Source organism: Heterodontus francisci, chromosome 3, assembly GCF_036365525.1.
Source record: "Heterodontus francisci isolate sHetFra1 chromosome 3, sHetFra1.hap1, whole genome shotgun sequence".
In the NCBI taxonomy this organism is placed as follows: Eukaryota; Metazoa; Chordata; class Chondrichthyes; order Heterodontiformes; family Heterodontidae; genus Heterodontus; species Heterodontus francisci.
In genome coordinates this window covers 210876159-210903089 of record NC_090373.1, presented here as the reverse complement: position 1 = coordinate 210903089, position 26931 = coordinate 210876159, and the positions used below count along the sequence as shown (strand labels likewise).

Here is a 26931-nt window from a genome sequence, read left to right as displayed (position 1 = left end):
AGATTACTACTTTTGAGGTCCTGCTCGCTAATTTCTTACCTCGCTCCCTAAATTCTGACTGTAAGACCATATCCCTCTTTCTACGTATGTCATTGGTGCCGATGTGGACCACGACTGCTGGCTGTTCACCCTCCCCCTTCAGGATGCTCTGCAGCCGCTCAGTGATATCCTTGACCCTGGTACCAGGGAGGCAACACACCATCCTGGATTCTGTGGCCTGTCTGTTCCCCTGACTATTGAATCACCTATCACTGTGGCTCTTCCAGTCTTCCCTGTACCTCCCCTGTACAGCTGAGCCACCCGTGGTGCCATGGACTTGACTCTGGCTGCACTTCCCAGGTGAAGCATCACTTTCCTCAGTATTCAGAACTGAATACCTGTTGGAGAGTGAGATGCACTCAGGGGTCTCCTGCACTACCTGCCTGATTCTTTTTGACTGTCTGGTGGTCACACATTTCCTCTCTCCCTGCATACTCTTAAGCTGTGGGATGACCACATCTATAAACGTGCTATCCACGTAGCTCTGATCCTCATGAATGCACCGCAGTGTCGCCAGCTGCCGCTCAAGGTCCAACACCCGGAGCTCAAGCTGCTTCAGTTGATGACACTTCCTGCACAAATGGTTCTCCAGGATACGGAAAGCATCCTGGAGCTCCCACAGAGCACAGGAGGTGCACTCGCGAGGTTGAAGCATTCCTTTATTTATTACTTGACCCTTTGCTACTGCTAAAAAAAGAAACCTTACCAATACTACAACAGCTTAGATTTATTAATAAAACTTTACTAGTACTGATAAATCCTACTAAAAATCAATACAGTTTACTAGTTAAAATAAATCTTACTCAAAAAAATACCATCTACTCACTTGTTCCTCATTATTAAGCTATTAACACACGCACCCTAACAGTAGTGTACTAACCCAGCTATTTAGAGTTATTCCCTCACAGCAGTTACTCACCAACCAATCACCTTGCAGCTTTCCTGTGACGTCACTGCTCACTTTGTTTACAAACTCTGGCGCGCCTGGATTCCTCTCCGCTGCTTTCCTGGAAGGTAATTGCTCTAGACCGCGATCGTCGGGCTCTATTTATTCACTCCCCGCTCTGTGTTCTCCCTGCAGGTCTGCTCCTCTCCGCTGCTCTCCCGGAAGGTAAGTGGAAATATCCTTTCCACATCCACCTTGTCAAGACCATTCAGGATCTTATAAACTTCAATCAAGTCTCTCCTCACTCTTCTAAACTCCAGTGAAAACAAGCCCAATCTGTCCAACCTTTCCTTATAAGACAACCCGCTCATTCCAGGTATCAATCTAGTAAACCTCCTCTGAACCGCCTCCAACGCATTCACATCCTTCCTTAAATAAGGAGACCAAAACTGCACATAGTATTGAAGATGTGGTCTCACCAATGCCCTGTATAACTGAAGCATAACATCCTTACTTTTATTTTCAATTCCTCTCATAATAAAGAATATTATTCCATTAGCCTTTTTGTTTTTGCTGTACCTGCATACTAACATTTTGTGACTCATGCACTAGAACGCCTAGATCCCTCTGTACCTCAGAATTCTGCAGTTGTTCTCCGTTTAAGTAATACTCTGCTTTTTTATTCTTCCTGCCAAAGTGAACAACTTCACATTTTCCCACATTATACTCCATCTGCCAGATTTTTTCCATTCACTCAACCTATCTATATTGGTCTGCAACCTCTAATATCCTCTTCACAACATACTTTTCTACCTATCTTTGTGTCATCTGAAAATTTAGCTACCATGCCATTGCTCCCCTCATCTAAGTCATTGATATAAATTGTAAAAAGTTGAGGCCCCAGCAGAGACCCCTGTGGGACTCCACTCATCACATCCTGCCAATCAGGAAAGGACCCATTTATGCATACTCTCTGTTTTCTGCCAGCCAGTCAATCTTTTATCCATGTTACCCCCTATCTTTCTGCCCTGGCTGTTATCTTTATCAGGAAAGACATCCGTCCAAGTGGTGTCATGTTGATCATTTCTCCCCTCACTATGTTTTTTAGTAGTTGGCAGGAAAAAAGACAGAGGCGCAAGGGGAGAGCCAACTGTGCAACAGCCCCAACAAACAAATTTCTCTGCAGCACCTGTGGAAGAGCCTGTCACTCCAGAATTGGCCTTTATAGCCACTCCAGGCGCTGCTTCACAAACCACTGACCACCTCCAGGCGCGTATCCATTGTCTCTCGAGATAAGGAGGCCCAAAAGAATGTTTCACCTATCAGCTGAGACGGTGTGCTGGGGTGTGGCGCTTGGTGCCAGCACTGAGAGTTGGGTGTAAATGAGGATCAATGATTGCAGTCCATCTCTCTCTCTCTGCCCTCTCCATAGGTGCAGTTGACTGAAAATACAAGGGTACTACCTCTATCTGAACACCCCATACACCCCTGTGTATATGTAGTAAACCATGTGTATATGCAGTATTATACAATCTGCCTTGTGTACATGCAGTATTATAGAATTTACCCTGTATATATGAAGTATTATACAATCTACCCTGTGTACATGCAGTATTATAGAGTGTCCCCTGTGTATATGCAGTATTATACAATCTACCCTTTGTATATGACATAATATAGAATCTACCCTGTGTACATGCAGTGTTATAAAATCTACCCTGTGTGTGAAGTATTATACAATCTACTCTGTGTACACGCAGTATTATAGAATCTAATCTGTGTATATGAGGTATTATAAAATCTACCCTGTGTACATGCAGTATTATAGAATCTAATCTGTGTATATGAGGTATTATAAAATCTACCCTGTGTACATGCAGTATTATAGAATCTAATCTGTGTACACGCAGTATTATAGAATCTAATCTGTGTATATGAGGTATTATAAAATCTACCCTGTGTACATGCAGTATTATAGAATCTAATCTGTGTATATGAGGTATTATAAAATCTACCCTGTGTACACGCAGTCTTATAGAATCTAATCTGTGTGCATGCAGTATTATGGAATCTACCCTGTGTATATGAGGTATTATAAAATCTACCCTGTGTACATGCAGCATTATAGAATCTAATCTGTGTATATGAGGTATTATAAAATCTACCCTGTGTACATGCAGTATTATAGAATCTAATCTGTGTACATGCAGTATTATAGAATCTACTCTGTGTACACGCAGTCTTATAGAATCTAATCTGTGTGCATGCAGTATTATGGAATCTACCCTGTGTATATGAAGTATTATAGAATTTACCCTGTGCACATGCAGTGTTATAAAATCTACCCTGTGTATACACAGTATTATAGAATCTACCCTGTGTACATGCAGTATTATAAAATCTACCCTGTATACACGCAGTATTATAAAACCTACAACAACAACAAGAAATGCTGGAATCACTCAGCAGGTCTGGCAGCATCTGTGGAAAGAGAAGCAGAGTTAACGTTTCGGGTCAGTGACCCTCCTTCGGAACTGACAAATATTAGAAAAGTCACAGATTATAAACAAGTGAGGTGGGGGTTGGGCAAGAGATAACAAAGGAGAAGGTGCAGATTGGACCAGGCCACATAGCTGACCAAAAGGTCACGGAGCAAAGGCAAACAATATGTTAATGGTGTGTTGAAAGACAAAGCATTAGTACAGATTAGGTGTGAATATACTGAATATTGAACAGCAGCAAGTGCAAACCTGAAGAAAAACAACCTGAAAAAAACAGTGGGTAAGCAAACTGAACAAACTAAGATGAAATGAAATAAATGCAAAAAATGTAAAAAGGAATGCAAAAAAAAGGAAGAAATAATAACTAAAAATGAAAGTAAAGTGGGGGGCTATCATGCTCTGAAATTATTGAACTCAATGTTCAGTCCGGCAGGCTGTAGTGTGCCTAATCGGTAGATGAGATGCTGTTCCTCGAGCTTGCGTTGATGTTCACTGGAACACTGCAGCAATCCCAGGACAGAGATGTGAGCATGAGAGCAGGGGGGAGTGTTGAAATGGCAAGCAACCGGAAGCTCAGGGTCCTGCTTGCGGACTGAGCGGAGATGTTCCGCAAAGCGGTCACCCAGTCTGCGCTTGGTCTCCCCAATGTAGAGGAGACCACACTGTGAGCAGCGAATACAGTATACTACATTGAAAGAAGTACAAGTAAATCGCTGCTTCACCTGAAAGGAGTGTTTGGGGCCTGGGATAGTGAGGAGAGAGGAGGTAAATGGGCAGGTATTACACCTCCTGCGATTGCAAGGGAAGGTGCCCTGGGACGGGGACGAGGTGGTGGGGGTAATGGAGGAGTGGACCAGGGTGTCGCGGAGGGAATGATCCCTTCGGAATGCTGACAGGGGAAGGGAGGGGAAGATGCGACTGGTAGTGGCATCACGCTGGAGGTGGCGAAAATGGCGGAGGATGATCCTTTGGATATGGAGGCTGGTGGGATGAAAAGTGAGGACAAGGGGAACCCTGTCACGGTTCTGGGAGGGAGGGGAAGGGGTGAGGGTAGAGGTGCGGGGAATGGGTCGGACACGGTTGAGGGCCCTGTCAACCACAGTGGGGGGAAATCCTCGGTTGAGGAAAAAGGAGGTCATATCAGAAGCACCGTCATGGAAGGTAGCATCATCAGAGCAGATGCGTCGGAGACGGAGAAACTGGGAGAATGGAATGGAGTCCTTACAGGAGGTAGGGTGTGAAGAAGTGTAGTCGAGGTAGCTGTGGGAGTCAGTGGGCTTATAATGGATATTGGTAGACAACCTATCCCCAGAGATGGAGACAGAGAAGTCGAGGAAGGGAAGGGAAGTGTCAGAGATGGACCATGTAAAGGTGAGAGAAGGGTGGAAATTGGAATAGAATCTACTCTGTGCACACGCAGTATTATAAAACCTGCCATGTGTATATGAAGTATTATAGAATTACCCTATGTACATGCAGTATTATAAAATCTACCCTGCATACACGCAGTATTATAAAATCTACCCTGCGTACATACAGTATTATAGAATCTACTCTGTGTACACGCAGTATTATAAAACCTGCCATGTGTATATGAAGTATTATAGAATTACCCTATGTACATGCAGTATTATAAAATCTACCCTGCATACACGCAGTATTATAAAATCTACCCTGCGTACATACAGTATTATAGAATCTACTCTGTGTACACACAGTATTATAAAACCTGCCATGTGCATATGAAGTATTATAAAATCTACTCTGTGTACACGCAGTATTATAAAACCTACCCTGTGTATATGAAGTATTATAGAATCTACTCTGTGTACATGCAGTATTATAAAATCTACCCTGTGTATATGAAGTATGAAAGAATCTACTCTGTGTACACGCAGTATTATAAAATCTACCGTGTATATGAAGTATTATAAAACCTACACTGTGTACATGTAGTATTATAAAACCTACCTTGTGTATATGAAGTATTATAGAAACTACACTGTGTACATGCAGTATTATAAAATCTACCCTGTGTATATGAAGTATTATAAAATCTACCCTGCGTACATGCAGTATTATAGAATCTACTCTGCGTACATGCAGTATTATAGAATCTACTCTGTGTACACGCAGCATTATACTTTTATTATGGGAAGGAGAACAATTGATAGACACATTTAGCAGCCCAAAATCCAGCATTAAAGGAGAGTGGTGAAGGGATTGCCACAGGCAGCAGCAGACATACTTTAGAATGAGGCATCAACTTGGTGAAGCTACTGCACAGAAGTGAATAGCAAAAGCACTTTGCTAAAAACACAGGCTAGCGGTCCCAAAATCAATGGATCAGATGAAAGCTCTGTAGTCTTTTCACATAAGTTGAGATCAGTGTTGGGAGTAACCAGGTGTGTAACTGGAGGTGGAGGATCCATTAATATCTCCATCATCAACATAGGGAAACCCAGCACCTGAATGCAAGGAACAAGGCAGAAATGTTTGCAAATGTCTTCATCCAAAAGTGATCCTTCTTGGTCTCCTCCTGAGGTTCCCACCATCACAGATACCTGTATCCACCCATTGTCCCCCACCTGCTCCTGTCCTGCTCTGTGCTGACCTTTACCTCCCCAGTTTAAATTAACCTTTTCTTTTGCATCCAGGTATACCTAGGATCAAAGGACCCTGAGGCTGGAGGTGACCTTCAACAGAGCACGACAGAAAAGTGTTTCCCTCACAAACATGAAGGGAGGCCTCGGGAGGAAGAGGTAATTATCTTCTGGTTTTCTTTGCTTGTTGACTCAATTGCAGATTAATTAAACTTGTATCGAACCTTGGTTAGACCGCACTTGGAGTCCTGTGCTCAGTTCTGGCCTTCATATTAAAAAAGGGACATAGAGGCACTGGAGAAGGTGCAAAAAAACATTCACAAGGATAATACCAGAAATGAGAGGTTATAACTATCAGGAAAGGTTGAACAGACTGGGGCTCTTTTTACTAGAAAAGAGAAAGCTGAGGGGTAAGCAGGGTGACCTGTCTTTATGAAGGGGTTTGGGCAGGTAGACATCAGAAAAATGTTTCTCTTTGTGGGGGAAACCAGAACTAGGATCATTAATATGAAATAGTCAAAAATAAATTCATTAGGGAATTCAGGAGAAACTTCTGACCCCAGAGAGTGGTGAGAATGTGTAACACATAACCACAGGGAGTGGTTGAGGTGAATAGTATGGATGCATTTTAGGGGAGGGGTTGACTGAGAGATTGAAAACTTTGAGGAGAAAGAGGCACGAGCGGACACACTAGCATTACAGAAATGGAGATATGATCAGAGAATCAGAGCACAGTGCTCCCCTGTTCTTCTCTTCTCTTTTCTCTGATTGGTGGTGCATTTATTCCACTGTCATTGCTCTGGGTTCTTTCTGCAATGAAGGCCTCTTATGTAGATAGGACTTTAGCCTGACTAGGGGAGCCGAATGGGGGATTATCAATCCAGTCCCACTAGATGTCAACCCAGTATTAGAGGCCAAAGGTTCCAGACTCTGTTAGGGCTGTCTGTATTTGACTGTCTTCCAAACTAGAACTAGCAGAGTTCCTGGGATCGGAAAATCTCCTCTTTCATCTCTCATACTCTCACCTTCTCTCGCTCACACCGCCACTGCTTTTCTACAGCTCAACACCCCCCATTCCCCCACCACCCACCACTCCCCTGCCAACCTGAAACAGTCCCAGCTTGACCTCAGCTTTATTCCCTCTGGTTGGGATTTGAATTGGTGTCTGTGGTTGGCTTGTGGAGATGGAAGTGTGTAAGCGAGCAGTATAGTGAGGGAGCACTCCCTTACAGGATTTGTGTGAAGTGGTTGATGTGACGTGACTGGGGAAATTCAACCCAGCTGTGCACCAGAAAGGCAGAGGAACCAGCACATTACCTCATCGATCCAGTCAGACAAAAGATCCCAGTCAGGGACTGATCAGGAAGTTAAACAGGAATGCATGTGTTAGACTCATTAGCAACCAGTTTCATTCTGTCCCCAAACAACTGCTGCAAAACATTCAGCAGATGGGCAATTATACACACCTACACAGATATATACACATGACATCACACATATCCACAGAGATATACATGTAAAATAACACACAGAAAACACAGAAATATACACATGAAATAACACATATCCACAGAAATATGCACGTGATATCACACACACATAAACACAGAAATATATACGTGAAATCACACATATAAACACAGAAATATACACGTGAAATCACACACACATAAACACAGAAATATATACATGAAATCACACATATAAACACAGAAACATGCACGTGAAATCACACACACATAAACACAGAAATATATACGTGAAATCACACATATAAACACAGAAATATACACGTAAAATCACACACACATAAACACAGAAATATATACATGAAATCACACATATAAACATAGAAACATGCACGTGAAATCACACACACATAAACACAGAAATATAAACGTGAAATCACACATATAAACACAGAAATATATACGTGAAATCACACATATAAACATAGAAACATGCACGTGAAATCACACACACATAAACACAGAAATATAAACGTGAAATCACACATATAAACACAGAAATATATACGTGAAATCACACATATAAACACAGAAATATATACGTGAAATCAAACATATCCACAGAAGTATACACATCAAATCACACACACATAAACACAGAACTATATATGTGAGATCACACATACCCACAGAAATATACATGTAATATCACACACACATAAACACAGAAATATACATGTGAAATCACACATATCCACAGAAATATACACGTCAAATCACACACATTAAAACACAGAAATATATGTGTGAAAACACACATATCCACAGAAATATACACGTGAAATCACACACACATATCCACAGGAATATACACGTGAAATCGTGCACACATAAACACAGAAATATACACATGAAATCACACGTACATAAACACAGAAATATACACATGAAATCACACATATCCACAGAAATATACACGTGAAATAACACATATCCACAGAAATATACACGTGAAATCACACACACATAAACACAGAAATATATATGTGAAATCACACGTATCCACAGAAATATACACATGAAATCACACACAAACACAGAAATATACACACGAAATCACACATATCCACAGAAATATACACATGAACTCACACACACATATGAAGTGGATTATAATCCGCGCTCCCATTTGGGACAATCCTGGATCAGGCACACTCCCTAGATGATCACTCTAACTTAAGATTGAGAAAGACCGATCTCACAGACACTCGAATGGATCTGAAGAACTGATCTAACTCTCCCCAATAGAAAGGAACCAGCAGAGAATATTACTGTTGTCCAGATAGCCTTTTTAACAGGTTTTAACCAGATTATAACAAACCGGATATTATAAGGGTCCAGGCATCTATCCTTAATAATGCACCTCTCCACTGAAAATTGTTTTTTTTATTCGTTCATGGGATGTGGGTGTCACTGACTAGACCAGCATTTATTGCCCATCCCTAATTGCCCTTGAGAAGTTGGTGGTGAGCTGCCTTCTTGAACCGCTGCAGTCCTTTTGGGGTAGGTACACCCACAGTGCTGTTAGGAAGGGAGTTCCAGGATTTTGACCCAGCGACAGGGAAGGAATGGTGAGATACTTCCAAGTCAGGATGGTGTGAAGCTTGGAGGGGAAATTGCAGCTGATGTTGTCGCCATGCATCTGCTGTCCTTGTCCTTCTAGTTGGTAGAGGTTGCGGGTTTAGAAGGTGCTGTATAAGGAGCCTTGGTGAGTTGCTGCAGTGCATCATGTAGATGGTACACACTGCTGTCACTATGGGTCAGTGGTGGAGGGAGTGAATGTTGAGGGTGGTGCATGGGATGCCAGTCAAGTGGGCTGCTTTGTCCTGGATGCTGTTGAGCTTCTTGAGTGTTGTTGGAGCTGCACCCATCCAGGCAAGACAGTATTCCATCACACTCCTGACTTGTGCCTTGTAGATGGTGGACAGGCTTTGGGGAGTCAGGAGGTGAATTACTCTGCAGGATTCCTAGCCTCTGACCTGCTCTTGTAGCCACGGTATTTATATGGCTACTCCAGTTCAGTTTCTGGTCAATGGTAGCCCCTAGGATGTTGATAGTGGGGGATTCAGTGATGGTAATGCCATTGGATGTCAAGGGGAGATGGTTAGATTCTCTCTTGTTGGAGATGGTCATTGCCTGGCACTTGTGTTGTACGAATGTTACTTGCCATTTATCAGCCCAAGCCTGGATGTTGTCCTTGCTGCATCTGGACACAGACTGCTTCAGTATCTGAGGAGCTGCGAATGGTGCTGAACATTGTGCAATCATCAGCGAACATCCCCACTTCTGACCTTATGATGGAGGGAAGCAGCTGAAGATGGTTGGGCCTAGGACACTACCCTGAGGAACTCCTGCATTGATGTCTTGGGACTGAGATGATTGACCTCCAACAACCACAATCATCTTCCTTTGCGCTAGGTATGACTCCAACCAGCGGAGAGTTTAGCCCCTGAATCCCATTGACTCCAGTTTTGCTAAGGCTCCTCGATGCCATACTCGGTCAAATGCTGCCTTGATGTCAAGGGCAGTCACTCTCACCTCACCTCTTGAGTTCAGCTGTTTTGTCCATGTTTGAACCAAGGCTGTAATGAGGTCAGGAGCTGAGTGGCCCTGGCAGAACCCAAACTGATCATCACTGAGCAGATTATTGCTAAGCAAGTGCCGCTTGATGTCACTGTTGATGACACCTTCCATCACTTTACTGATGATTGAGAGTAGGCTGATGGGGCGGTAATTGGCTGGGTTGGATTTGTCCTGCTTTTTGTGTACAGGACATACCTGGGCATTTTTCCACATTGCAGGGTAGATGCCAGTGTTGTAGCTGTACTGGAACAACTTGGCTAGGAGTGCGGCAGGTTCTGGAGCACAGGTCTTCACTACTATTGCCGGAATGTTGTCAGGGCCCATAGCCTTTGCAGTATCCAGTGTCTTCAGCCATTTCTTGATATCATGTGGAGTCAATTGGATTGGCTGAAGCCTGGCATCTGTGATGCTGGGAACCTCAGGAGGAGGCCGAGATGGATCATCAATTTGGCACTTCTGGCTGAAGATTGTTGCAAATGCTTCAGCCTTGTCTTTTGCACTGATGTGCTGGGCTCCCCCATCATTGAGGATGGGGATATTTGTGGAGCCTCCTCCTCCAGTTAGTTGTTTAATTGTCCACCACCATTCACAATATGGCAGGACTGCAGAGCTTAGATCTGATCCGTTAGTTGTGGGATCGCTTAACCCTGTCGCATGCTGCTTCCACTGTTTGGCATGCAAGTAGTCCTGTGTTGTAGCTTCACCAGGTTGACACCTCATTTTGAGGTATGCCTGGTGCTGCTCCTGGCAAGCCCTCCTGCTCCTCTTTGAACTAGGGTTGATCACCCGGCTTGATGGTAATGGTAGAGTGGGGGATATGCCGGGCCATGAGGTTACAGATTGTGCTCGAGTACAATTCTGCTGCTGTTGATGGCCCACAGCGCCTCATGGATGCCCAGTTTTGAGTTGCTATATCTGTTCGAAATCTATCCGATTTAGCATGGGGGTCATGCCACACAACACGATGGAGGGTGTTCTCCACAAGGAATGTGTGGTGGTCACTTCTACCAATACTGTCATGGACAGATACATCTGCGACAGGCAGATTGTTAACGACGAGGTCAAGTAGGTTTTTTCCCCTTGTTGGTTCCCTCACCATCTGCCGCAGACTCAGTCTAGCAGCTATGTCCTTTAGGACTCGGCCAGCTCGGTCAGTAGTGATGCTACCGAGCTGCTCTCTGTGTCTCTCTTTGTCTCCCTGTCTCTCTCTCTCTCTGATGTTGTATATAAAAGGGAATTATATGCACACACTGATAAGATGTGTCACACTGGCACTGTGAACACTCCTGAGGTGGGCGGATGAGACAGTCACTGTTCCTTCTCTCGATAAAGTTCAGGTATGATGGTGCATTTATCCAATTGCCTCTTGAAGGTAACTATTGAGTCTGTATCCACCATCCTATCAGGCAGTGCATTCCAACTCCTAACCAATCAATGCAGAAAAAAGTTGTTCCTCATGCCCCTCTGATCCTTTTGCCAATCGCCTTTAATTTGTGCCCTCTGGTTATCAGCCCTTCAGACATTGGAAACCGTTCCTCTTTATTGACTCTATTTAAACCCTTCATCATTTTGAACACATCGATCAAATCTCCTCTTCAGCTTCTCTGCTTCAGTTCTGAATCGCTGGACGGATGGAAATAGCCAGTCACCGTCTGAAAATCCATTGTCTGAATGTGGGATCATTCTGTAACTGGTTGTTGAGAATGGGAAGGATAGGACACCAGTTACTGTTATCTATGATTCTCTACTCTGACAATGCAGGAGGAAACAGAAAAACATAGAGTCTGGAGAGTGTGAGAGCAGATCATTTGTATTTTCACCCCAATGAAAGATATTTCTTTGTGCGATCAATATAGCATAACATGAACTATTGGTTTAACACAGTCACTGCTGTGATTGGCTCTTGCTGTGGAATCTGGTTAACAGACTCCTCGGAGTGCTGGACTCAGTGTTGGATCGTTACTGAGCTGAGAACCTACAAATACCCACTGAGAATCTGCAGCACACAGGCTGAGCAGAGGGGAAAACCTGTCCTGGGTGATCTACATTTGGTGAAGGGTTTGTCGTGTGAACGTGCGGATGTGAACTATGTGTAAGAGAGAGTGTATGAAAGCAGCAGGCTGGCGGACCAGATAGAAACATTTGGCAGGCCGGATTCTGGCCTGCAGGCTGTATGTTGGAAATCCTGGCATAACTCTACCCCTGCCTCAACCCATTTTCTGAAACCCTCATTCATGCCTTGGTTGCCTCTAGATCTAACTCTTTCTTTGTTCTCCTGGTCAGTCTCCAATTGTCCACAAACTTGAGCTCATCAAATATTCTGCTACCTGTTTCCTAACTCGTACCAAGTCCCATTCACCCATTGCCCCTATGCTCGCTGACCTACACTAGCACCCCGTCTGGCAATGCCTCGATTTTTAAAATTCTCATTCCTCCATGTCCTCACCCCCTCCCTATCTCTGTAAACTCCTCCAGTCCTACCTTTTGAGTTCAGTGCCCCTCTCTAATTCTAGCCTTTTGAGCTTCCTTGATTTCCATTGCCCCACCATTGGTGGCCATGCTTTCAGCTGCCTAGGCCTGAAGCTCTGGAATTCTCTCCCAAAACTTCTCCTCCTCTCTCCCTCTCTCTCCTCCTTTAATGTGCTTCTTAAAACTACCTCTTTGGTCAAGCATGTCCTAATATTTCTTTATGTGGCTTGGTGTCAGATTTTATCAGGTAATGCTCCTCAGAGCCACTTTAGGATGCTTTCCTATGTTAAAGACACTGTATAAAACATTAATGTGGCCCCAGCTGGAGAACTGTGTTCAATTCTGGGCATCACACTATGTGAAGGATGTAGAAGCTTTGGAGAGAATACAGAAGAGATTTATTCGAATGGCTCCAGGCATGAGGGATTACAGGTATGGGGAGAGACTGGAGAAGATGCCGTTCTCCGTAGTGGAGAGAAGGCTAAGAGGAGATTTGATCGAGGTGTTCAAAATGATGAAGGGTTTAAATAGAGTCAATAAAGAGAAGCGGTTTCTAATGTTTGAAGGGCTGATAACCAGAGGGCACAAATTAAAGGCGATTGGCAAAAGGATCAGAGGTGACATGAGCAACAATGTTTTTCTGCATTGATTGGTTAGGAGTTGGAATGCACTGCCTGATAGGATGATGGATACAGATTCAATAGTTACCTTCAAGAGGCAATGGATAATTACTTCAAGGAGAAAAAATTGTAGGGGTGTGGGGAAAGAGTGGGGAAGTGGGACTAAGTGGATTGCTGTTTGAAAGAGCTGGCACAGACTCGATGGGCTAAATGGCCTCCTTCTGTGTTATACTATTCTATGATTCCACATAGTTGTTGTGTCAATTTGTGCTCAAGTCTCAGGGGTGGGAGACTCTCCTGACTCAGAGGTTGCGGGGGTGGAGGGGGGGTGGATGGGGGGGGGGTGCGGTGGTGGCAGTGAGTGCTACCACTGAGCCATGGCTGAAGGGTGTGGATTTTGTGTGTGGAAGCCCTCTGCAGCTGTGATTTACAAGGTGTGATCTTCTCCTTCTGTCTAGGGCCATTCCTGGAGCATTTCCATGCTCAGCAGTAAGGATCCTCCGCCAGAGACTCAGGCGACCATAGCTTCAACGAGGGGCCATGAGACTACAGACAGTACAACGGCTGACCAGGACCTGAGCGTGAGCCACATGACCGCTCAATACAACAGGGAGTGCATGCAGGTAGGAGCTGTAACCGTGACTGGTGTGCTGGATAGAGCAAGTGTCGGCAGTCCTAGGCATGATCAGGTTGGGACATCAGTGGTGTCAGGGTCTTGTGGCTGTTAATGTTGCACCGAGCCCAGCGATCACATTTTCAGTCAGCCGGCCTGCTCAATCAAGCAAGGAAAAATGGTGTCCAGTGAATGGCCACATTCAGCAGATTTCAACCCCTCCCTCAGGCCCCCTGTGTATGCTGCCATAGAAACATAGAAAATAGGAGCAGGAGTAGGCCTTTCGGCCCTTCGAGCCTGCTCCGCCATTCATTATGATCATGGCTGATCATCCAACTCAGTAACCTGTTCCCACTATCCCCCCATACCCTTTGATCCCTTTAGACCCAAGAGCTATATCTAACTCCTTCTTGAAAACATACAATGTTTTGGCCTCAACTGCTTTCTGTGGTAGTGAATTCCACAGGCTCACCACTCTCTGGGTGAAGAAATTTCTCCTCATCTCAGTCCTGAATGGTTTACCCCGTATCCTTAGACTATGAGCCCTGGTTCTAGACTCCCCCACCATCGGGAACATCCTTCCTGCATCTACCCTGTCAAGTCCTGTTAGAATTTTATAAGTTTCTATGAGATCTCCACTCACTCTTCTGAACTCCAGTGAATCTAATCCTAACTGACTCAATCTCTCCTCATACGTCAGTCCCGCCATCCCAGGAATCAGTCTGGTAAACCTTCACTGCACTCCCTCTATAGCAAGAACATCCTTCCTCAGATAAGGAGACCAAAACTGCACACAATATTCCAGGTGTGGTCTCACCATAGCCCTGTATAATTGCAGCAAGACATTCCTGCTCCTGTACTCGAATCCTCTCGCTATGAAGGCCAACATACCATTTGCCTTTTTCACCACCTGTTGCACCTGCATTAGATCCAAGGAAGAGGCATATAAATCACCTTCAGCGACTGATGTACGAGAACACCCAGGTCTCGCTGCATATTCCCCTCTCTCAGTTTATAGCCGTTCAGATCATAATCTGCCTTCCTGTTTTTGCTACCAAAGTGGATAACCTCACATTTATCCACATTATACTGCATCTGCCATGCATTAGCCCACTCACTCTACTTGTCCAAATCACCCTGAAGCCTCTCTGCGACCTCCTCACAACTCACCCTCCCACCCAGTTTTGTGTCATCTGCAAATTTGGAGATATTACATTTATTTCCCTCATCTAAATCATTAATGTATATTGTGAATAGCTGGGGTCCTAGCACCGATCCCTGCGTAACCCAATAGTCACTGCCTGTCATTCAGAAAAAGACCCATTTATCCCGACTCTTTGTTTCCTGTCTGCCAACCAATTTTCTATCCATCGCGATACACTACCCCCAATCCCATGCGCTTTAAAGTCCAAATAAACCACATCCACTGGCTCCCCCTCATCAACTCTAATAGTTACATTCTCAAAGAATTCTGGTATATTTGTCAAGCATGATTTCCCTTTCGTAAATCAATGCTGACTCTGCCCAATTCTACCACTGTTCTCTCAGTGTTCTGCTATAAAATCTTTGATAATGGACTTGAGAATTTTCCCCACTACCGATGTCAGGCTGACTGGTCTATAATTCCCTGCTTTCTCTCTACCTCCCTTTTTAAATAGTGGGGTTACATTAGCTACTCTCCATTCTGTAGGAACTGTTCCAGAGTCTATAGAATCTTGGAAGATGACCACCAATACATCCACTATTTCTAGGGCCACTTCCTTAAGTACTCTGGAATGTAGATTATCAGGCCCTGGAGATTTATCGGCCATAAATCCCAGCAATTTCCGCAACACCATTTCTCTACTAATACTGATTTCCTTCAGTTCCTCCCTCTCACTAAGCCCTGTGTTCCCCAACATTTCTGGTATGATATTTATGTCCTCCTTTGTGAAGACAGAACCAAAGTATGCATTTAGTTGGTCAGCCATTTCTTTGTTCCCCATAATAAATTCCCCTGTTTCTGACTGTAATGGACCTACATTTGTCTTCACCAATCTTTTTCTCTTCACATACCTATAGAAACTTTTACAGTCAGTTTTTATGTTCCCCACAAGCTTACTCTTGTACTCTATTTTCCCCTTCTTAATCAATCCCTTGGTTCTCCTTTGCTGAATTCTAAACTGCTCCCAATCCTCAGGTCTGTTGTTTCTTCTGGCAAATTTATATGCCTCTTCCTTGGATCTAATGCTATCTCTCATTTCCCTTGTAAGCCATGGTTTGGCTACCTTTCCCGTTTTACTTTTACGCCAGACGGGGATAAACAATTGTTGCAGTTCATCCATGTGCTCTTTAATTGTTTGCCATTGCCTATTCACCGTCATCCCTTTAAGTAACGTTTCCCAATCCATCACAGTCAACTCACGCCTCATACCTTCCTAATTCCTTTATTGAGATTGAGGACCCTAGTATCAGAATCAACTACGTCACGCTCCATCTTGATGAGAAATTCAATCATATTATGGTCGCTCTTCCCCAAGGGGTCTGGCACCACTAGATTGTCAATTATTCCTCTCTCATTACACAATACCCAGTCCAGGATGGCCTGTTCTCCAGTTTGTTCCTCAACATCCAGAAAACCATCCCATATGCACTCCATGACTTCCTCCTCTATGGTATTATGACTAATTTGATTTGCCCAATCTATATGCAGATTAAATTCACCCATAATTACAGATGTTCCTTTATTGCATGCATCTCTAATTTCCTGTTTAATGCCATTCCCAACATCACCATGACAGTCTGGGGGTCTATATACAACCCCCACTAAGGTTTTTTACCCCTTAGTGTTTCTCAGCTTTACCCATACAGATTCCACATCGTCAGAGCTAATATCTTTCCTCAATATTGCGTTAATTTCCTCTTTAACCAGCAATGCAACTCCACCGCCTTTTACTTTTTGTCTGTCCTTCCTAAATACTGAATATCCCTGGATGTTCATTTCCCATCCCTGGTCACCCTGCAGCCATGTCTCCGTAATCCCGACTATATCATACCCGTTTACATCTATTTGCGTGATTAATTCATCCACTTTATTGCGAATGCTCCACGTGTTAAGGCACAAATCCTTGTCTTTTTAACATTTCTTGTCCCCTTCCCACTATTTTTCACTGTGGTCCTGTTTGATTCTGGCCCTTGATTTCTCTGCCTATCACTTTTCTTATTCCTCTTACTGTCTTTTGTTCTTGGCTTTGATCTCCCCTCCTCTGACTCCTTGCAAAGGTTCCCATTTTAGTTTAAACCTTCCCCAAACACTCTAGCAAATACACCCCCTATTGATTAGCTCTCATTTCCCTGGCTTTGTTGCCTTATTATTATGAGCCACCTGTAGTCACCCAGGTCACCCACGTCAACCTGGCATTGGGACAATTGCTTATGTAAATTGAGAGCCTAATACCTGATTCAGGCCCCTTACCCTGCCCGCACCCCTCCCGCCCCCCCCCCCCCCCCCCACCCCACCCTGGACCCTGGCTGAGGTGCTGGATGAGAAAACACCAGGAGAATAACTAGACTGTAAGAGAATTTGAACTCCTTGAAACTGGCCCTTTGTAATTGTTCTGAAAATGCTTCTTTTAAATATTTTTTGAGGTTCATATTTTAGAATCATGGACATTGACTTATTTGGGAAAAGTAAAAAGACTCAATGGATGTTTTTTCTAAGGGTCTTGTTTGAAAACAGCCTTTATTGGAAGTCATGTGCCTTAAGCTCAATAAACAGCAGAAACCCTGGTGACTTGGGGAAGATATTTACAAGAGAAGTGATATGTCAAGATTTATGTTGGTCAGGAGGTCACTTTTGGGATATTATTTTGACTTTCTGGTTGGGGTGTGGACTGCTTTGAGTTAGTTGGAGGTCAACCTGCCACGAGAGAAACGTCCAGCTCATCTCTTTCCTCCTGTCTCTGTGAAACCCTGCAAAGATCCAGTGTGTGGAAGCTAAAACCCCTGATGCTGCATTTCTTCTGAGAAGCTGGAAAAACCTGCCAGATTAATTCTCGACGCCGCCTGAAAAGAACTGCTCCAGAAAAGACCCCAGTTCCCCATCTACGTGCTCTCGGACGCAAGACCATATGCCGTTTTTGAACACAACATATCTTATCCGTTTTCTTCAAGAAATAACAAGTATTTGGCCAAAGTATTCCTTTCCGTCTTTTTTTTTGGAAAAGAGCTCTGCAGCGAAAATGTCTTAATTTTTTTCTCTTTAACCAGTGTTTGTGTCTGTGTGTGTGTGTTGGGGGTGGGGGGGGGCGTGGGGGGGGGTATTTAAAAAGGGAACTTTCATATTTCAATCTGTGTGTTAATGCTTTGCTTCTTTAATGGATAAGTCTAGTTTTATAATAAACTGATAATTTTGTTGTTTATTAAAGAAACCAAGTTGCTGTATTTTATTCTGGGATTAAAGAGTACAGTCTATGAGTGACCATATCGGTAACTGGGTAAACATTTAAATATATGTTGTGACCTGTGGAGAAGTGGAACGAGAAAAGACAATGCACTCCTCCCACCTCGGTTGTAATAATAGAGTTTTCGCCTCAATCCCACTGGAGACTGAGGTGATGAAAGAGTGCTCGTAAAGCCAGCTCTCGAAAGGCGGGGAGGTAATGCTCCTTTAAGTGGTCCTCTTTGTCCTGTAAAAAAAGGTCACATCGAGGTGAGAGGAAACGGTGGTGGGGATGGGGGGGGAAATGTGCATGTAAAGTGAGTGTAAAAAAATAGAGCCGCCTTCTTGACCTTTGATATGATTCCTGTCACCCACAGGTACAGGCTAATGTGGAAAAAGTGAGCATTTGGGAAGTGAAATAGGAAGCAGATGGACCAGAGGGATTTCAGTGTAATCAACGCCCTTTCCTTGCATTAACCGCCCAGAAAGCTCCATTTAAAAGGGTGGGACCATGTTGCCTTTATTGCTGTTCGTCATCTGCACTATAAATTCAGCACCATATAGTGTTCAAAGAGCAGCGCAGAGCTATTACCTGTGTTAATGGGGATTATGCTCCCAGTCACAGGGACCACTTAAAAAAAATCAAAAGACCAGCCATTCGCCCACCAGCCATGGAAAGTCTGGAATGTATGAGTGGAGCTCCTGGGCATTCACATGGGAAAAGTAAAGCGATCTGACTGGGTGGTGTAATGCTGCCATCAGCCATGGTGATGAGGCACATAGCTCCAGGCTCCTATCCCAGTCTCAGTTCAAACTCAGTCTTAGGGGACCATAGGAACAGGATGAGGCCATTCAGCCCCTCGGGACTGTTATTCAGGAGCAGGAGGAGGCCATTCAGTCCCCTTGAGACTATTGCACAGGAACAGGAGGAGGCCATTCAGCCCCTCCAGCGAGAACTGACTGCCTCTCTGTCCTTAATGAGTTCTTCTCCATGCTTGGTTTTTAGCAGGATGGGCTCTTGAGTGCTTGGGACATAGATCGCATTGACAGCGCTGGAAAAAATGTGCTTGTCGTGGGGGGGGGGGGGGGGGGGTCAGTACTGAGGGAGTGCTGCACTGTCGGAGGGTCAGTACTGAGGGAGTGCTGCACTGTCAGAGGGTCAGTACTGAGGGAGTGCTGCACTGTCGGAGGGTCAGTACTGAGGGAGTGCTGCACTGTCGGAGGGTCAGTACTGAGGGAGTGCTGCACTGTCAGAGGGTCAGTACTGAGGGAGCGCTGCACTGTCAGAGGGTCAGTACTGAGGGAGTGCTGCACTGTCGGAGGGTCAGTACTGAGGAAGTGCTGCACTGTCGGAGGGTCAGTACTGAGGGAGTGCTGCACTGTCGGAGGGTCAGTACTGAGGGAGTGCTGCACTGTCAGAGGGTCTGTACTGAGGGAGTGCTGCACTGTCGGAGGGTCAGTACTGAGGGAGTGCTGCACTGTCAGAGGGTCTGTACTGAGGGAGTGCTGCACTGTCAGAGGGTCTGTACTGAGGGAGTGCTGCACTGTCAGAGGGTCAATACTGAGGGAGCGCTGCACTGTCGGAGGGACAGTATTAAGGGAGTGCTGCACTGTCGGAGGGTCAGTACTGAGGGAGTGCTGCACTGTCAGAGGGTCAGTACTGAGGGAGTGCTGCACTGTCGGAGGGTCAGTACTGAGGGAGTGCTGCACTGTCAGAGGGTCAGTACTGAGGGAGTGCTGCACTGTCGGAGGGTCAGTACTGAGGGAGTGCTGCACTGTCGGAGGGTCAGTACTGAGGGAGTGCTGCACTGTCAGAGGGTCTGTACTGAGGGAGTGCTGCACTGTCGGAGGGTCAGTACTGAGGGAGTGCTGCACTGTCAGAGGGTCTGTACTGAGGGAGTGCTGCACTGTCAGAGGGTCTGTACTGAGGGAGTGCTGCACTGTCAGAGGGTCAGTACTGAGGGAGCGCTGCACTGTCGGAGGGACAGTATTAAGGGAGTGCTGCAATGTCAGAGGGTCAGTACTGAGGGAGTGCTGCACTGTCAGAGGGTCAGTACTGAGGGAGCGCTGCACTGTCAGAGGGTCAATACTGAGGGAGTGCTGCACTGTTGGAGGGTCAGTACTGAGGGAGTGCTGCACTCAGAGGGTCAGTACTAAGGGAGTGCTGCAATGTCAGAGGGTCAGTACTGAGGGAGTGCTGCACTGTCAGAGGGTCAGTACTGAGGGAGCGCTGCACTGTCAGAGGGTCAGTACTGAGGGAGTGCTGCACTCAGAGGGTCAGTACTAAGGGAGTGCTGCAATGTCAGAGGGTCAGTACGAAGGGAGTGCTGCAATGTCAGAGGGTCAGTACTGAGGGAGTGCTGCACTGTCGGAGGGTCAGTACTGAGGGAGTGCTGCACTGTCAGAGGGTCAGTACTGAAGGAGTGCTGCACTGTCGAAGGGTCAGCACTGAAGGAGTGCTGCACCATGGAAGGGTCTGTCCTGATGGAGGGCTGCACTGTCGGAGGGTCAGTACTGAGGGTGTGTTGCACAGTTGAAGGGACAGTTCTGAGGGAGTGCTGCGCTGTCAGAGAGTCAGTACTGAGGGAGTGCTGCACTGTTGGAGGGTCAGTAGTGAGGGAGTGCTGCATTGTCGGACAGTCAGTACTGATGGAGTGCTGCACTGTCAGAAGGTCAGTTCTGAGGGAGTGCTGCACTGTCAGAGGGTCAATATTGGGGGAGTGCTAAACTGTCGGAGGTTCCGTACTAAGGGAGTGCTGTACTGTCATAGGTGCCATCTTTTAGAGGACACAGTGGTGTTCTCTCAGTACTGACCCTCTGACCGTGCATCGCTCCCTCAATCCTGACCCACCGACTGTGCAGCACTCTCTCAGCCCTGCCCCTCTGACAGTGCAGTGTCACTGTGCTAGCAATCCAGAGGTCCAGACTGATTCCCTGGGGACACAGGTTCAAATCCCGCCATGACAGCTGGTGAAATATAAATTCAATTCATTAATAAAATCTGGAATTAAAAGCTAATCTCAGTAATGGTTCCATGAAAGCTATCAATTGTCTTAAAAGCCCATCTGGTTCACTAATGTCTTTCAGGGAAGGAAATCTGCCGTCCTTACCTGGTCTGGCCTACATGTGACTCCAGACCCACAGCAATGTGGTTAACTCTTCAAAAAAAATGCCTCTGAAATGGTGTAGCAAACCCATCAGTTCAAGGACAATTGGCGATGGGTAATAAATGCTGATGTTTCCAGCAATGCCCATGTCCCATGGAAGAATTAAATAAAATTCATCTTGTGGTCCTTGCCATGACATTATTTTGTAGAAGAGCAGGGGAGTTCTTCCCGATGTTGTGGCCAATATTTATCCCTCAATCAATATCACTAAAAGAAAATTGCTTGGTCATTATCACATTGCTGTTTGAGGGAGCTTGCTGTGCACAAATTAGCTGCTATGTTTCTTACATTACAACATTGTATGTTTTTCAAAAACTACTTCATCGACAGTGAAGTGATTTTAGGTTGTAAATCTCGATGCACATCTCTGTTTCCCAATGGAACAGACCCCTTCCCATTCACTTGGACTGTCGGCAATCTCTATGTGTTGGTATGTGAGTGCATCTGGGTGAGTGATGTTTGTGTGTGTGTGTCTGTCTTTGTGTGTCCACAAATGTGTGTGTGTGTATGTGTGAGACCCTTGTACTTGCGGAGACCATCAAATGGCTTTGTTTGTGATGCTCTCTGTGTGGAACCGATACTCACTGTCATGGTGGACTGGTAAAAGAATGGGCCGTTGGGTGAGCTGATGCAGGGCAGCTGATTCATGTCAGACTTGACCCCAGAAAAAAGCAGTCTCATCAGGAAAGGAGAGGAAGACTGTAGGGTGTCGAGGGGAAAACTGAATCACAATCTGAAACTGATTTCACTGGAAGCAAAAAGACAAAGGTACAGATTGCGAGCTGGTCTGGTGGGGATCCGCTTCGGATCACAAGTTGATCCGGCAAAGAGACGCTCCAGATCATGAGCTGACAGTCGGCAATGGGAGAAACACAAGGTGCCATTAATCTACAGCAGGGCAGACTGCATCTGAAAGGGACAAGATGGGATAAAGCTGTGTCTGCTATTCATTCCCAGCTGCTTACATTTGTGATGCTGGGCTGGCTGTGGCCTCGGGAATTCCCCTCCAGCACCTGTGAGAGGCGTATGCACACACACACACACACACACACACACACACACACACACACACACACACACACACACACACACACACACACACACACACACACAGACACCATCCCCCAAACACACACTTTCCTGTGCGTGTGAAGATCTCACTGGGAGACAACAAGCTACAGCATGGAGCAGGGCTTGTGGGCTGGAAGGTTTTGGTTCACGGAGAAGCCATGCCTGAAGGATGAGATCACTGATGCCTGGCTCCTCTCCCTTATTCCTTGGCAAAGCAGAGCTCTCAGGGGGACTAGCCCAGCTGCTACAGTCACAGGCTATCTCAGACGTGAGCAGGCTGAGGGTGGTCTGTAGGTTCAGCTTGGGACAGTGCTCGCCTGGTCTGTCTAGGCTGGAGTGGAGCCCCTGACTCGGTTAATGCAGGATATCCGCCCGCGACAGAGAGACTGACCAACAATGTTGTTTGCCAAATATCCCAACTGGGTTCCAATAGGTCGAAAGTTAATGCTCCCCTCCTGGGTGGACTTCATCTGTGCTCCAGGAACATGTACGAGAAGATCAATCATCACATCACGAGGAATTGGTGAAGGGGAGTCCACACCTGGATTTAAACCGTCTTCCCCATTCTGATAGTGTAGTGCAAACATTACTGGACCTGAAATGAACCAGCAATGAACAACAGAGAGGGTTCAAATCTCACCAGGGCACCTTGGAAATTTGAATGGAGTTTCAAAAATCTCCCACAGTCCATGTACACTCTCCACATCACTGACTCTACCCACCCATTTAATCCCCTCCCACAGTCCATGTACACTCTCCCCTATCACTGACTCTACCCACCCATTTAATCCCCTCCCACAGTCCATGTACACTCTCCACATCACTGACTCTACCCACCCATTTAATCCCCTCCCACAGTCCATGTACACTCTCCACATCACTGACTCTACCCACCCATTTAATCCCCTCCCACAGCCCATGTACACTCTCCACATCACTGACTCTACCCACCCATTTAATCCCCTCCCACAGCCCATGTACACTCTCCACATCACTGACTCTACCCACCCATTTAATCCCCTCCCACAGTCCATGTACACTCTTCACATCACTGACTCTACCCACCCATTTAATCCCCTCCCACAACCCATGTACACTCTCCCCTATCGTTGACTCTACCCACCCATTTAATCCCCTCCCACAGCCCATGTACACTCTCCACATCACTGACTCTACCCACCCATTTAATCCCCTCCCACAACCCATGTACACTCTCCACATCACTGACTCTACCCACCCATTTAATCCCCTCCCACAACCCATGTACAGTCTCCCCTATCACTGACTCTACCCACCCATTTAATCCCCTCCCACAGTCCATGTACACTCTCCACATCACTGACTCTACCCACCCATTTAATCCCCTCCCACAGTCCATGTACACTCTCCACATCACTGACTCTACCCACCCATTTAATCCCCTCCCACAGTCCATGTACACTCTCCACATCACTGACTCTACCCAACCATTTAATCCCCTCCCACAACCCATGTACACTCTCCACATCACTGACTCTACCCACCCATTTAATCCCCTCCCACAGCCCATGTACACTCTCCACATCACTGACTCTACCCACCCATTTAATCCCCTCCCACAGTCCATGTACACTCTCCACATCACTGACTCTACCCACCCATTTAATCCCCTCCCACAGCCCATGTACACTCTCCACATCACTGACTCTACCCACCCATTTAATCCCCTCCCACAACCCATGTACACTCTCCACATCACTGACTCTACCCACCCATTTAATCCCCTCCCACAGCCCATGTACACTCTCCCCTATCACTGACTCTACCCACCCATTTAATCCCCTCCCACAGTCCATGTACACTTTCCACATCACTGACTCTACCCACCCATTTAATCCCCTCCCACAACCCATGTACACTCTCCCCTATCACTGACTCTACCCACCCATTTAATCCCCTCCCACAACCCATGTACACTCTCCACATCACTGACTCTACCCACCCATTTAATCACCCACAGCCCATGTCCACTCTCCCCTATCACTGACTCTACTTACCCATTTAATCCCCTCCCACAACCCATGTACACTCTCCCCTATCGCTGACTCTACCCACCCATTTAATCCCCTCCCACAGTCCATGTACACTCTCCACATCACTGACTCTACCCACCCATTTAATCCCCTCCCACAGTCCATGTACACTCTCCACATCACTGACTCTACCCACCCATTTAATCCCCTCCCACAGTCCATGTACACTCTCCACATCACTGACTCTACCCACCCATTTAATCCCCTCCCACAGTCCATGTACACTCTCCCCTATCACTGACTCTACCCACCCATTTAATCCCCTCCCACAGTCCATGTACACTCTCCACATCACTGACTCTACCCACCCATTTAATCCCCTCCCACAGTCCATGTACACTCTCCACATCACTGACTCTACCCACCCATTTAATCCCCTCCCACAGCCCATGTACACTCTCCACATCACTGACTCTACCCACCCATTTAATCCCCTCCCACAGCCCATGTACACTCTCCACATCACTGACTCTACCCACCCATTTAATCCCCTCCCACAGTCCATGTACACTCTTCACATCACTGACTCTACCCACCCATTTAATCCCCTCCCACAACCCATGTACACTCTCCCCTATCGTTGACTCTACCCACCCATTTAATCCCCTCCCACAGCCCATGTACACTCTCCACATCACTGACTCTACCCACCCATTTAATCCCCTCCCACAACCCATGTACACTCTCCACATCACTGACTCTACCCACCCATTTAATCCCCTCCCACAGCCCATGTACACTCTCCCCTATCACTGACTCTACCCACCCATTTAATCCCCTCCCACAGTCCATGTACACTTTCCACATCACTGACTCTACCCACCCATTTAATCCCCTCCCACAACCCATGTACACTCTCCCCTATCACTGACTCTACCCACCCATTTAATCCCCTCCCACAACCCATGTACACTCTCCACATCACTGACTCTACCCACCCATTTAATCCCCTCCCACAGCCCATGTACACTCTCCCCTATCACTGACTCTACCCACCCATTTAATCCCCTCCCACAGTCCATGTACACTCTCCACATCACTGACTCTACCCACCCATTTAATCCCCTCCCACAACCCATGTACACTCTCCCCTATCACTGACTCTACTCACCCATTTAATCCCCTCCCACAACCCACGTACACTCTCCACATCACTGACTCTACCCACCCATTTAATCCCCTCCCACAACCCATGTACACTCTCCCCTATCGCTGACTCTACCCACCCATTTAATCCCCTCCCACAACCCATGTACACTCTCCCCTATCGCTGACTCTACCCACCCATTTAATCCCCTCCCACAACCCATGTACACTCTCCCCTATCGCTGACTCTACCCACCCATTTAATCCCCCACAGCCCATGTACACTCTCCCCTATCACTGACTCTACCCACCCATTTAATCCCCTCCCACAACCCATGTACACTCTCCCCTATCACTGACTCTACCTACCCATTTAATCCCCTCCCACAACCCATGTACACTCACCACATCACTGACTCTACCCACCCATTTAATCCCCTCCCACAACCCATGTACACTCTCCACATCACTGACTCTACCCACCCATTTAATCCCCTCCCACAGTCCATGTACGCTCTCCCCTATCACTGACTCTACCCACCCATTTAATCCCCTCCCACAACCCATGTACACTCTCCCCTATCGCTGACTCTACCCACCCATTTAATCCCCTCCCACAACCCATGTACACTCTCCCCTATCGCTGACTCTACCCACCCATTTAATCCCCTCCCACAACCCATGTACACTCTCCACATCACTGACTCTACCCACCCATTTAATCCCCTCCCACAGCCCATGTACACTCTCCCCTATCGCTGACTCTACCCACCCATTTAATCCCCTCCCACAACCCATGTACACTCTCCACATCACTGACTCTACCCACCCATTTAATCCCCCACAGCCCATGTACACTCTCCCCTATCGCTGACTCTACCCACCCATTTAATCCCCTCCCACAGCCCATGTACACTCTCCCCTATCGCTGACTCTACCCACCCATTTAATCCCCTCCCACAACCCATGTACACTCTCCACATCACTGACTCTACCCACCCATTTAATCCCCCATAGCCCATGTACACTCTCCCCTATCGCTGACTCTACCCACCCATTTAATCACCTCCCACAACTCATGTACACTCTCCCCTATCGCTGACTCTACCCACCCATTTACTCACCTCCCACAACCCATGTACACTCTCCCCTGTCGCTGACTCCACCCACCCATTTAATCACCTCCCACAACCCATGTACACTCTCCCCTATCACTGACTCTACTCACCCATTTAATCCCCTCCCACAACCCATGTACACTCTCCCCTATCG

At 46.3% G+C, this 26931-nt stretch overlaps 1 protein-coding gene across 1 annotated transcript in view; it reads left to right on the top strand.

Annotated features, from left to right (window-relative positions):
- The window catches only part of LOC137367183 (uncharacterized), a 327563-nt gene that overhangs the window by 78746 nt on the left and 221886 nt on the right, over positions 1 to 26931 (top strand). The window contains exons 2-3 of the mRNA XM_068028620.1: positions 6084 to 6188; positions 13689 to 13853. Of these exons, the coding sequence (XP_067884721.1) occupies positions 6084 to 6188; positions 13689 to 13853 (270 nt within the window). The remainder of the gene's footprint in view (positions 1 to 6083; positions 6189 to 13688; positions 13854 to 26931) is intronic.